Source organism: Rhinopithecus roxellana, chromosome 12 (genome assembly GCF_007565055.1).
Source record: "Rhinopithecus roxellana isolate Shanxi Qingling chromosome 12, ASM756505v1, whole genome shotgun sequence".
Taxonomy (NCBI): domain Eukaryota; kingdom Metazoa; phylum Chordata; class Mammalia; order Primates; family Cercopithecidae; genus Rhinopithecus; species Rhinopithecus roxellana.
Window position 1 is genome coordinate 132570286 of NC_044560.1, and position 12657 is coordinate 132582942.

Consider the following 12657-nt stretch of genomic DNA (forward strand, 5'->3'; position numbering starts at 1 on the left):
ATTTCAGTGCGGTGAGTCATCTGACATTGGGTAAGGATTTTGGTTCAGACTGTCTGACGTCAACTACATACTATAGAAGAATGTTGTTTCTAATGTCTTCTCAGACATTCCAGTGACCTTGTCACTCACTCCCTTTGTCACAGGAAGGTTCATCCCCTTTGATTTCCTGATGCCTCCCATAGAATGCCCTGGCCCCTCTTGGGGATGACCACTTCCTCTTTTCCCCTCTTAAAGCAAGAACCAACCATGTGGGGTTTGGTGCTGTTTTAATGATCAAGTGTAGGGGAAACGGTGAGTAGGGATTATTCTGTTAGCAGGAGCTGGGAATCCCATGGTCAGGTAGAAAGAGGGATTCCTCAACAATGAGGAGTCTGATCATCTCCCTCAATCGCTGATAAGCACTCTGGTCAGGGAGACATCTCTCAACACTTGCAGCATCTTCACAGATGCTGGCGGGAATCGATGGGCAAAGTTGTAAATGCGTTGGCCATTTACCATTACCTACAAGAGGAAAAATGCATCAGAAAGACAGTATGCCACCAAACAGGTTTTCAGCCCTTTCTCCTCTCTGACCTAGTACAAATAACCTTCCCCATGAAAACTCCTAGTTACACAAAAGTGAACCTAGTAGACACATTTCTGTTTACAGGCTACGTTTTATGCCTATTTGAGGCAGTTGCTCATTTTATTTCTAATGTTTTCTCTCATTCCCCTAGTGAAGTTATACAGCATGTCACACAGTCCTTGTTTACTCAGCCTCCCTTCCAACCTGGAAGATCCCCATCACCAGGGACTGTGTCTCAGGAACTTGAGACCCTGCATCTCACATAGGACATGCCACAGGGTTACTGCTAGACCATGTTCATTGAGTGCATACTTTTCAGTTCCATGAACTGTGACTGCCTTTTACTACTGATGGCACAGTTCCTCTTTGGATAGCCTACATCTGAGATGGTAGTGGCAAACAATGAAACCCAGGATTCTTAGAGAGTTAAGGGAGGACAGGTCTTGTAAAACATAGGATATTATCTTCAACAACTTTTAAGCATTGGAAAAGATCCCTCACTTGACTCTGAATAAGATGTGAATCTTTTGGCCTATTCATTAGAGAAAACCAAAGAGTATGGATATATTCCTTATACTGAAGCTATAGAGAAAGTCACCTTCTTAATGTAAATTTTTCAAATTTAAAATTTACACATTTTTGAGCTGGTTTTTTCATTTTTTTTTCTAATTACCTTCCAGTATAAGTATTGGGAAATTAGTAATGACAAGAGGACTGACTATAAAACTTAATACAGGATCATGTGTGAGAACAAAATACTGGAAAAAACTTTAATGCCCAAAAAAGGGTCAAGTTCAATAATTTTGGGTAAACTTTTTAATGGAATATTATGCAATCTTTAAAAACTGAAGTGGCACCATGGATTGATAGTGCCTTCAAGATATATTCTTTGTCAACAGATCAACTTAATTCCTGAAGTGTAATGTGTAGAGCAACTTATACTGGGATTTGCTTAAAAACAAATGAAATCATAGACATATCTATATCCGTCCATAGGCAAAGGTTTCCTCTGAAAGGCTGGGCACAGTGGCTTATGCCAGTAATCCCAGTATTTTGGGAGGCCAAGATGAGCAAATCACGCAAAGTTGGGAGTTCAAGACAAGCCTGGCCAACATGGTGAAACTCCGCTTCTACTAAAAATACAAAAGTTAGCCAGGTGTGATGGCATGCACCTGTAATTCCAGCTATTGGGAGGCTAAGGCAAGAGAATCGCTTGAATCTGGGTGGTGGAGTTTGCAATGAGCTGTGATCACACCACTGCACTCCAACCTGGATGACGAAGTGAGACTCTGTCTCAAAAAAAAAAAAAAAAAAAAAGATTCTTTCTGAAGAAGAGCGGAACTCTAGTAATGCTGTTCTTATGAGTAGAATTGGGGCCCAAAAGTTAGACAAAGACACAATTTTTGAATGATTAAAACCACGTTTTCCTTAAGTATATTGTATACATTCAGCTAAATGAAAATTTAAAGAATGGCATAAGTAGAAATGAGCACTATGGGAAAAGACAGGAGATTCTCCACTTTGGGGGAAATGGCAGGTGAGCCGACCTTGATGTTGGTTAGATTTTGGAAAGAGCAGAGGATGGCAGTGCAAGCAGAGGGTGCTCTGTGATGAAAACCTGAAACAGGAGTAGTTATGGAAGATGGGCCCCAAGGGACTGGTGGCACCAGGTGAATGAAAGCTGCCTCCTCTAGGAGCCCACAAAGCTCCAGTCCTGGAAGCTCCTGAGGTACTCACCTTGTATTCTTTGTGACGCACATAGATGCACAGCTCAAATGGTTTGCCATCTTCAAAGGGTAAATAGTAGCATTTCTCCTCGTACCTCCATATGCCAAACACACGACTGTTCATGATTGCAGGATGACCAAAGTGCAGTCGGAATTGGAAAGCAATATCTGAGTCCTCATCCGTCCCAGTGTAGAAATTCACCTCCAGCTGTGGGTCCTTGCTGAGGTCGAAGCACACAGCACGTTGGGCAGGTTCCTTCATAGTGCAGACATACACTCAACACACACACAAATCCCTTCCCCTCTTTACCCAGGGCAAGAAGTCTCCCTGATGATACTGCAGTCCTGGTCCCTGTGGGGATGCTTCAGCTCCTCGTGCTCCGAGGCAGGGAGATGCTGTGCTCCTCATCCCCAGACAAAAACTGAGCACCAGTCAGGGACCTGGGCCTATGATCTGTTCATTTCCTGGAAATTCTGTCCCTTTAATAAAGAGCCACGGCCCCAACCCACTGAGTGTCCTCCTCCCCTAGTCCCCATGGCTGACCCACATTCAGTTGCTGCAGGTCTCATGCCTGGTGCTGGAGGGTCTCCAGGGCATGCACTTGCATGAGGCCTTCATTATGCCAACTAGACATTTCCATATCACCCACACATAAGGTCAAACCCTTAGCAAGTATTCTCCCTTCTCTCCTCCACCCCCTCCATTGGACCATGGAGTACTCACACAAAAGTGAGGATCGGTGTCCCTGTGATTATCACGCAGGAACCAACAGACAAGGAAACAGGCAGTGTGTATGGTACCTGCCAGAGTATTGAAAGTGAGTGAGAGGTAAAGGGTCAGCCTCCCCTATTGTAACAGATTCCCATGGTGCAGGAGGTTAGAGATCACAGGGCAGACTCTGAGGCCTCTCCCCTTTCACCCTACCACAGTCAGGGCCCCATATTCCTGAAGATATGGTGCACCTATAGGTAGGAGCAGTTGTTCAAGAGCCAGACATCCTGGATTTCAGTCCTCATTCTGCCTTTTACTAGCAGTGCAATCTTAGATCTATTACTTAACCACTCCCTGCCTCGGTTTCCCCAGAACAAGGAGGATTGTCAGGAATTCCTACTTTGTAGGGTGTTCTCAGTAATAGAGGAGTTAATATATGTAAAACTTCTACTCTAATCCCTGGTATGTGTAGGGTCTGTTAGGGGTGACCTAACAGAACAGGGGAGTCCTCCTGAAACATTGACCTGCCTTATTTTCAACTCTGAAAATGAAAACAAGACTTGAGGGTGAAAGAATTTAGAAATTCACTTCAGAGGGAAACAACACTTGTTGAAATAGAGAGAAATGATGAAAGAACAGGAAACCCCTGTGTATGGGAGGCACATGCATCGCAATCATCAAGGGCAATGGACGTCCTTCCCAGAAGGGGACACATTGCTGACAGCGCAGCCTCAGTACTTGCACATATGAAGCCTGTGGGTCAGAGACATAACTAGAGGGAACGATTGATTTCTACGACTACTACAAGTGCTTGATAATTTTTCCATATTTTTGAGATAGGGTCTTGCTTTGTCGCCCAGGCTGATATGCAGGGGTGCAATCACAGCTCACTGAAACCTCGAACTCCTGGGCTGCAGTGATCCTCACACATCTGCTCCCTCTTGTGTAGCTGGGGCGAAAGGTGCCTGCCACTCTGCCAGTCTGATATTTAAAGTTTTTCAAAGAAAGGGTCTCACTATGATGCCCAGACTGGTGTCAAACTCCTGGCCTCAAGTTACCCTCCCATCTTTGCCTCCCAAATTGGTGGGATTATAGCCGTGAGCCAGTGAAGCCAGCTGCTTTGTTGAGTAACATTCACGGTAAGCTCTGTCTGAATTCAGACAGAGCTTGTTCTTTCATGGGTGGAGGAACAAGTTTAGTTTCATTTCAGACAGAGCTTACCGTGATTATTTTGCATGGTTCAGTCGCTGAAACCACGGCCTCTAATATTCTTCCCTGGCAAATCAGTGTCTGAACACTCTCCTGTTCCACAATGGGAAGAACAGGCTGAGCTGGGGCAAGGAAGCTGAGCTTGGGAAGCCAAAGCCAGTGGTCACTCTGTGCAGTCCCCACCTGAGGAACCATCGCCCCCATAGTCTGCATTGCCCTTCCCCACTCTTACTGGGAAGAGACATCTACCGATGCTACATTTTCCTCTCATAAGTGACCTGAATCTAGTCCTTGGTAACTCACAATCCCCAAGATCCCTACCAGTTAAGCCATCTGGGATCCACATTGCCACACATGAAAAGACATACAGCTGCTTCATCAGAGATGCTGCTGTGTGTGGAGGAACCTTCACATGCACAGAAGGCCACATGCATGTTCCCAGTTCAACACCCTGTCACATAACAGCACACACACCCACAGTCACACACAGCCACACCATTCACTGAGTCACACACACCTGCTCACTGTGCACATAAAGGTGACCATGCATTGGTCTGGCTGTGAGCAAATACACACTCACATCACAAACAAGAAGACAAAGCACACTCAACCGCTTACACTCACTCACACACCCGCCCATCCTGGTGGGGCATCCGCCTCCCACCTAAAGTCACTTCATCTCAGCAGAGTTCACTCTCATCAGATACCATCACACCCTCACAGAGGGTTACACTGGTCCAGGGTCCACACCTCACACCCCACAATCATCTCAAATACCACAGCCTCAGGGTTTCTCTTCCACACAACCACCCCTCTCAGTAAAGCATTCTCAGTAGGAATGCTCATATTTTCATCTCAGAAAATCTCCCGTTTCTTTCTTGGTTTATGTGACTTGAGATTATTAAAGTCTGTGCCTTTTCAACTCACAGGTAGTGATGACATTGTTCTCTCCTTCTGGGCAACTCTTCAGAATTGTGTCCAGTCTTCTGTGTGAATCTCTGAGTGGGATCATTTAAATGCTGCAACTCAGAGATGCCCTCTGGCTTCATGCCAGATTCCAAGCCCCTCCCAGCAAGCTTTCCGTGTAGCAGGAGAAACACTCAGATGTCAGGAAGAAACTCTGTCACAACCATAGCTGTTTGCTGTAAGGCAGCAGAAATGACAGTAGGGGAGGTACCAGGCTGTGGATTGGGTTACCAGGGATACGATGATGGAATGAGGGGTAGTGATTGTAAAGCTTCTCTTTGTGCCTCTCAAGCCTTTTCTCCACTATGCAGAATCTAGCCAGAAGGTGTACATTCTCCCAATTTGTACAATGACTAAAAGTAAATTGGGAATTTTGGAAAAAGATGTCAGACCTAGAAGGCAATTCTCTTTGCATTTAAAGGTTCTGGGAGAGCCTTTGAAGGTCTGATCCTCCTGACCTTGATCCTCAGGAGAGAAGTAGAGAAAGTTACTGCATGAACCTGCCTCACACTAGGCCCCTTGGCTCTGTCGTGTGAGGGTCACTCTCATCTGTCTGTCACATACCTGAACTCTAGCTACATTCTCTGCTTTGTCTTGGAGCCCAAGTAAAACAAAGTTTCAGAGATACTGTTTCTCCTGTAGATTCTGGGAGAAAGGTGAGATTGGTTTTTTTTCTTTAAATTTTTTTTTTTTACTTTTATTATAGGGGTACATATGCAGATAAAGTCGTGTCATGAGGTTTGTGGTACATAAGATTTCTTCACCTGGGTACTAAGCATAGTATCCAATAGTTGTTTTTTCTGCTCCTATCCCACCTTTCACCCTTCACCGTAGAGTAGGCTTCTGTGTGTGTTGTTCCCCTGTTGGTGTCTATGAGTCTCATCATTTAGTTCACAATTATAAGTGAGAACATGGAGTATTTGGTTTTCTGTTCCTGCATTAGTTTGCTAAGAATCATGGCCTCCAGTTCCATCTATGTTCCTGCAAAAGACATGACCTCATTCTTTTTTAGGGCTTCATAGTATTCCATTGTGTGTATGTATCACATTATCTGTATCTAATCCGTCCTTGATGGGCATTTGGGCTCATTCTGTGTCTTTGCTATGGTGCATAGTGTTGAAAAGAACATTCATGTCCATATGTCTTTAAGGCAGAATCAGTTATATTCTTCTGTGTATACAATAGTGTATACACCTATCCCAGTAATGGGATTGCTGAGTTTAATGGTAGTTCTGTATAAGTTCTTTGAGGAATCACCACACTGCTTTCCTCTATGTGTGAACTAATTCACACTGCCACTAATAATGTGTAAGTGCTCCTTTTTCTCCACACCCTTGCCAGCATCCGTCCTTTTTTGACTTTTTAAGAAGAGCCATTCTGACTGGTGTGAGATGGTATCTCATTGTGGTTTTGATATGCATTTCTCTAATGTTCAGTGATACTGAGCTTTTATTATGTACTTGTTGGTCACCTGTAAGTCTACTTTTGAAAAGTGCTCCCCGTCTCTACTAAAAATACAAAACATTATCTGGGCCTGGTGGTGGGCACTTGTAGTCCCAGCTACTCGGGAGGCTGAGGCAGGAGAATGGCGTGAACCCAGGAGGCGGAGCTTGCAGTGAGCCTAGATCGTGTCACTGCAGTCCAGCCTGGGGGACAGAGCGAGACTCCGTCTCAAAAAAAACAGAAAAAGAAAAAGCATCTGTTCCTGTCTTTGCTCACCTTTTGTTGTTGTTTTAAGACAGGTCTCACTCTGACACTCAGGCTGGAGTGGAGTGGCGGCTCACTGCAACCTCTGGCTCCTGGGCTCAGGTGATCCTCCCAGCTCAGTCTCCTGAGTAGCTGGTACTGCATACCAGCTGTGCAGACCTCACCAAAGGGACCATCACCCCCATAGTCTGCATTCCTCTTCCCCATACTTACTGGAAAGAGACACCTATGAATCATACATTCTGCCTTTAAATTGCTCTTTTTGCCTTTAAATATTCTGGAACAGCATTGACCTCGATCCTCAGGATGATCCAGGGGAGAGGTAGAGAAAGTCCTTGCATGAACCTGCTCTACACTAAGCCCTTTGGCTCTACCAGGTGAGAGCTGGTCTCATCTGTCTGTCCCACACCTGGACTCTAGCAATACTCTCTCCTTTCTCTTGATGTCCATGTGAATCAAAGTTTCAGAGACACTGTTTCTCCTGTAGATTCCAGGAGAAAGTGAGATTGGTTTTTTCTTTGTTTTTTAAACATTTATTTTAGGTTCAGGGGTACATGTGCAGGGAAACTCATGTCATGGGGGTTTGCGGTGAAGGTTATTTCATCATCCAGGTAGTAAGCCTAGTACCCAATAGTTATTTTTTCTGCTCCTGTCTCACCTTTTACCTTCCATCCTCAAGTAGGCCTCAGTGGGGTTGTTTCCCTCTTGGGCCTCATCATTTAGCTCACACTTCTAAGTGAGAACATGCAGAGTTTTGTTTTTCGTTTCCACATTGGTTCACTAAGGATAATGGCCTCCAACTCTACCCACGTTCCTTCAAAAGTCATAATCTCATTATTTTTTGAGGCTGCGTAGTATTCTATGGTGTATATGCACCACATTTTCTCTATCCAGTCTGTCCTTCATGGGCATTTAGGTTGACTCCATGTTTTTGCTATTGTGCATAGTGTTGTAATAAACATTCACATGCACATGTTTTTATGATAGAATGATTTCTATTCTTCTGGGTAAATACCCAGTGATGGGATAGCTGGGTTGAATGTGGTTCTGTTTTAGCTGTTTGAGGAATCATCACTTTTTTTCCACAATAGTAAACTAATTTACACTGCCACCAACAATGTGTAAGTGTTCCCTTTTCTTTACAAGCTTGCCAGTTTCTGTTATTTTTTGACTTTTGAATACTAGCCATTCTGACTAGTGAGTGATGGTATCTCATCGTGGTTTTGATTTGCATTTTTCTAACATTCAGGGATGTTGAGCTTCTTTTCATTTGCTTGTTGGCCACCTGTATGTCTTCTTTTGAAAACTGTCTATTAATGTTCTTGGTCTACTTTTTTTGAGACAGGATTTTACTATAACACCCAGGCAGAAGTGCAGTGGTGAAATCTCGGCTAACTGCAACCTCTGCCTGGGCTCAGGCAGTCCTTCCAGCTCAGCTTTCTAAGTAGCTGAGTTTACAGGTGCTCAAGACAAGATTGGCTAATTTTTCTATTTTTCATAGAGATAGGGTTTTGCCATGTTGCCAAAGCTGATCTTGAACTTCTGGACTCAAGCAATCCTCAGCCTCCCAAAGTGCTGGAATTACAAGCGTGAGCCACTACTCCCAGCCCTTTGCCCATTTTTTATGGGGTTGTTTGTTCTTTTCTTGTAAAGTTGTTAAAGTTCCTTATAGATGTTAGATATTAGATAATTTTCAGATACATAATTTGCAAATATTTTCTCCTGTTCTGTAGGTTGTCTGTTGATTCTGTTGATAGGTTCTGTTGCTGTGCAGAATCTTTTTAGTTTAAATTGATCCATTTGTCCATTTTTCCTTTTCTTGTGATTGCCTTTGGCATCTTTGTCATGAATCTTTTGCCTATTCCTACATTCGGAATGGTATTGCCTTAAGTAGCCTTCCGGGATTTTTATAGTTTTGGGTTTTACATTTAAGTCTTTAACTCATCTTGAGTTAATTTTTCTATATAATCAAGAAAGTGGTTCAGGTTCGATCATCTGCACATGACTAGCTAATTATCCGAAAATTATTTCCTGAATAGGAATCTTTTTTCCATTGCTTGTTTGATCAACGTTGTCAAAGACCAGATGGCTGTAGGTGTGGGACCTTACTTCTTGTCTCTCTGTTCTGTTCCATTGGTCTATGTGTCTGTTTTTGTGCAAGTACTATGCTGTTAGGTTACTTCAAGCCGTAGTACAGTAATGCGATGCTTCCAGCTTTGTTCTTTTTACTTTGCATTGTCTGGGTTATTCAGCTTACTCTTGGTTCCATATGCATTTTAAAATAGATTTTTCTAATTCTGTGAAGAATGTTATTGAGAGTTCAATAGGAATACTGTTGAATCTGTACATTTCTTTGGGCAGTGTGGCTGTTTTAATGATCATTATTCTTGCCATCCATGAGCATGGAATGTTTTTCCATTTGTTTGGGTCATCTCTACTTCTTTAAGCAGTGTTTTGTAATTCTCATTGTAACCATCTTACACCTCCTGGTTAGCTGTATTCCTAGGTATTCTATTCTTTTTACGGCAATTGTGAATGGAATTGCATTCCTGATTTGGCCCTATGGTTCACTGTCATTGGCATATAGGACTTCTAGTGATTTTTGCGTATTGATGTTGTATCCTGAAGCTTTGTGAAAATTGTTTACCAGCTTAATGATAGTTTGGGTGGGAACTGTGAGGTTTTCTAGATATAGAATCATGTCTCTAAACATGAATTGTTTAACTTCATTCTGTATTTGGATGCTATTTGTTGCTTTCTCTTGCTGAACGCTCTGGCTGGTACTTCAAATACTATGCTGAATAAAAGTGGTGATAGCATTGCAGAAATTGTGGTTTGAAAATCCAAATTCAATTCTTGCTCCATATATCATGCATATTTCGAGTTGCAATTTGTCAAATACAAAACAAAACAAAAAAATTATCTCCTAATTCTGTTTTATTGGCCCCTCACTTGCAAATACAGGCCTAGAAGCACCAGTGCTCAGCACCACGGACAGCACCACAGAGGAAACGGTTTTGATGGACCTTGGCATCAAGGACATTTTCAAAGACTAGATTTATTCTTTGGGGACTTTCAGCAAAAACTGAAAAAGCCCCACAGACCATTCAGAAGGCAAGGCTTTAGAGTCCAGAATAACCTTCTATGTTTTGAGTAATACTATATTTAGTGGGGATGCTATATTTAGTGAATTTAGGTTGAGGAGGAGGAAAAAGATGTTGAGCGGGTACCCGGAGGCAAATTAAAACTCTTTTGTTGAACATTGCTTCCTGGTCTCTATATCTTCTCTTTTTATCTGAGACGTCACTCCTGGCCACCATAAGCACAGGATAGTAGGTAGTATAAAGATGAGCGTAACGAATGGCCTATGTGAACTGAACTGAGCTGGTGACTATCAGTTAAGAAAAGGCAGTCACTGTGTGTTTGTCTAGCAGGGACAGCATGTAGGACCCTATAGGTTATTCAAATACAATTGGAATCATCCAGGGACATATAGATATGAAATTAAACTCATGTTCTGCTCAGAAAGTCATGGGTTCTGGCCAGATGCAGTGGCTCATGCCTGTAATCCCAGCACTTTGGGAGGCTGAGGTGAGTGGATCACCTGAGGTCAGGAGTTTGAGACCAACTTGGCCAACATGGTGAAACCCCTTCTCTACTAAAAATACAAAAACTAGCCAGGCACGGTGGAAGGCGCCTGTAACCTTAGCTACTTGGGAGGCTGAGGCAGGAGAATCACTTGAAACTGGAAGGCGGAGATTGCAGTGACCCGAGATCACACCACTGCACTCCAGCCTGGGCAACAAGAGTGAAACTCCGGCCAAAAAAAAAAAAAAAGTCATGAGTTATGGGTTCCAAGATAGCCTTAATCCTTTCTGAGCAAGAATTGCCTTATTGCCCCAAAATGACTTCCCTGATGATGAGGGGGCCTCTTCTCCATCATCAAAATAGAGAAGTGACCAAAATTGTGAGTGGGATGGTATAAGGAGGCAAGTGTACCTAACAAGAACCTGAGACTTCCCAGTGAGAGGAGAGAAAATTTCAGTTTATTCTGGAAAGAAACAAAAAAGAGAGGCATGAGTGTGTTATTTATTGTGCATTGACACCTCAAGGTAACTGGATGTTAGGTTAAAGGAGGGCAAGGAGAGAGGCATACCCATGAGTAAGGTTGGAGTCGAACGAGCTATGGCAATGAATATGGGAAGACAGGATGAGGAGGATCAAAATGACGCTTGAGATGGGCCCTGCAGATAAAGAGGCTATTTAATGAGACAGTCTGCAATCTGCATTGTTCGGCTTTTAGGTAATATGCTGTTTATCTTCTCCTAAGTGGTTCTCTTTTTCTGCTGTGAACCAGATGACCACAGCTCTTGAATTGAGAAAAGGGTTGTCATTGTGCCATGTTGGTAGGAGTTCCAAGAAACAATAGATGGTGGAGCCAATTGCTGCAGAGAACCATTTTCAGAGAAGATGAAAATAGGGTCCAATAATGTGGACCAGTGACTGCTGCCTATTTTCTTTTTTGTTCTTGTTTGTTTTTATTTGTTTATTTGTTTTAATTTCTATTCAAGTTTAATGTGCTAGCACAGTTTCTTTCATTGGGTATAAGTCTTGCATATCAATTCAAGGAAGATCACTTAGTCCAACTTAATGAAAAATTATGGAAACACAAGTGGCACATATCAATACAATATTTTCAGATAAGGCCATGCTGGTTTGAGCAGATGTAACAAGAGTGAAAACCCTGGCCGAATTTTTGTGGATAGCTCCAGTATACCTATTGGTGACCCTTCTTGCTTTCAGGGTGCTGTTTATCATTTTTCGCCCTTCTAAAATAGGTGTGTCCACTGCATTTTCCTATATCTGTTTCAGTCTTGTGTGTTTCATTTGTATAGGGCAGATAATGTATTTCTTTAGTGCATACATTGAGAGAAAGTGCACCTGATAATTTGTAGTCACCTCATCTCTGGACACCAGATCCTGACTGGATGATAAGACGCTAAACTTCAATCTGAGCCTGTTTCTGTAATTCTATTGCATTCAGTGGTTCCTTACAGGATTAGTGTTTTTAGAATGTGGGAAGCATTTAAGCCACTGAGGAATGAGTGGAAATAGCTGCCAAAAATGCTCCCTCATGACAACAGGTCAAAATAACCACAGCTTATGGAATCCCCACCCTTTGATTTGGGCTGTCTGTATAGCTCACCTTGATCAATATAACGTCACAGTACTGACACTGTCTGCATTTCAAAGCTAGGTCCTATGATGCCTTGCACCTTCTCCATGAGCCTTTTGGAAGGCTTTCTTTAGTGGAAGCCAATCATCATTCATTAAGTCTAAGAACCATGAGACTCTCATGATTTGAGAAAATTCAAGGCATGAATGGGGAGGTGAAGTAGGGAATAAAATAACCAGCCGGCCATCGGGTGTTCACCCAGCTCTAGTGCTGGGTCAGACAAGAGTGAAGCATCCTCTGGAATCCCAGCCTAAAAGATGCTTCAGAAAACATGACTGTCACCACATGATCTACAACCTACATGAGTCTAGTTTACTGAGCAAGATCAGAATAAATGATCGCTCTAAGCCAACATGTGTTGGGATGTTTGCTGTGCTGCAATGCCTAGTGAAACAGCAGCAAAGCAAGGTCTGCTCACTGTGTCCATGTGTATGAATTGTGTCCATCCCAACAATAAACTACATATTCTCTGCTCTTAAACCATGACCATTTGTTTCCAAATAGAAATCTCAGGATTCTGCCACATACATCAGAA

At 42.9% G+C, this 12657-nt stretch overlaps 1 protein-coding gene across 1 annotated transcript; it reads right to left on the minus strand.

The window, feature by feature from the left end:
* Positions 1–249: 249 nt before the first annotated feature.
* Positions 250–5355, minus strand: LGALS14 (galectin 14). The gene is made up of 4 exons (XM_010380892.1): positions 5141–5355; positions 3017–3093; positions 2303–2513; positions 250–501 (listed from the first exon to the last, which is right to left on the minus strand). Exons 1-4 carry the CDS (start codon positions 5153–5155, stop codon positions 385–387), a joined length of 420 nt encoding a protein of 139 aa, XP_010379194.1. The 5' UTR covers positions 5156–5355; the 3' UTR covers positions 250–384.
* Between the last annotated feature and the right edge of the window lie 7302 nt (positions 5356–12657).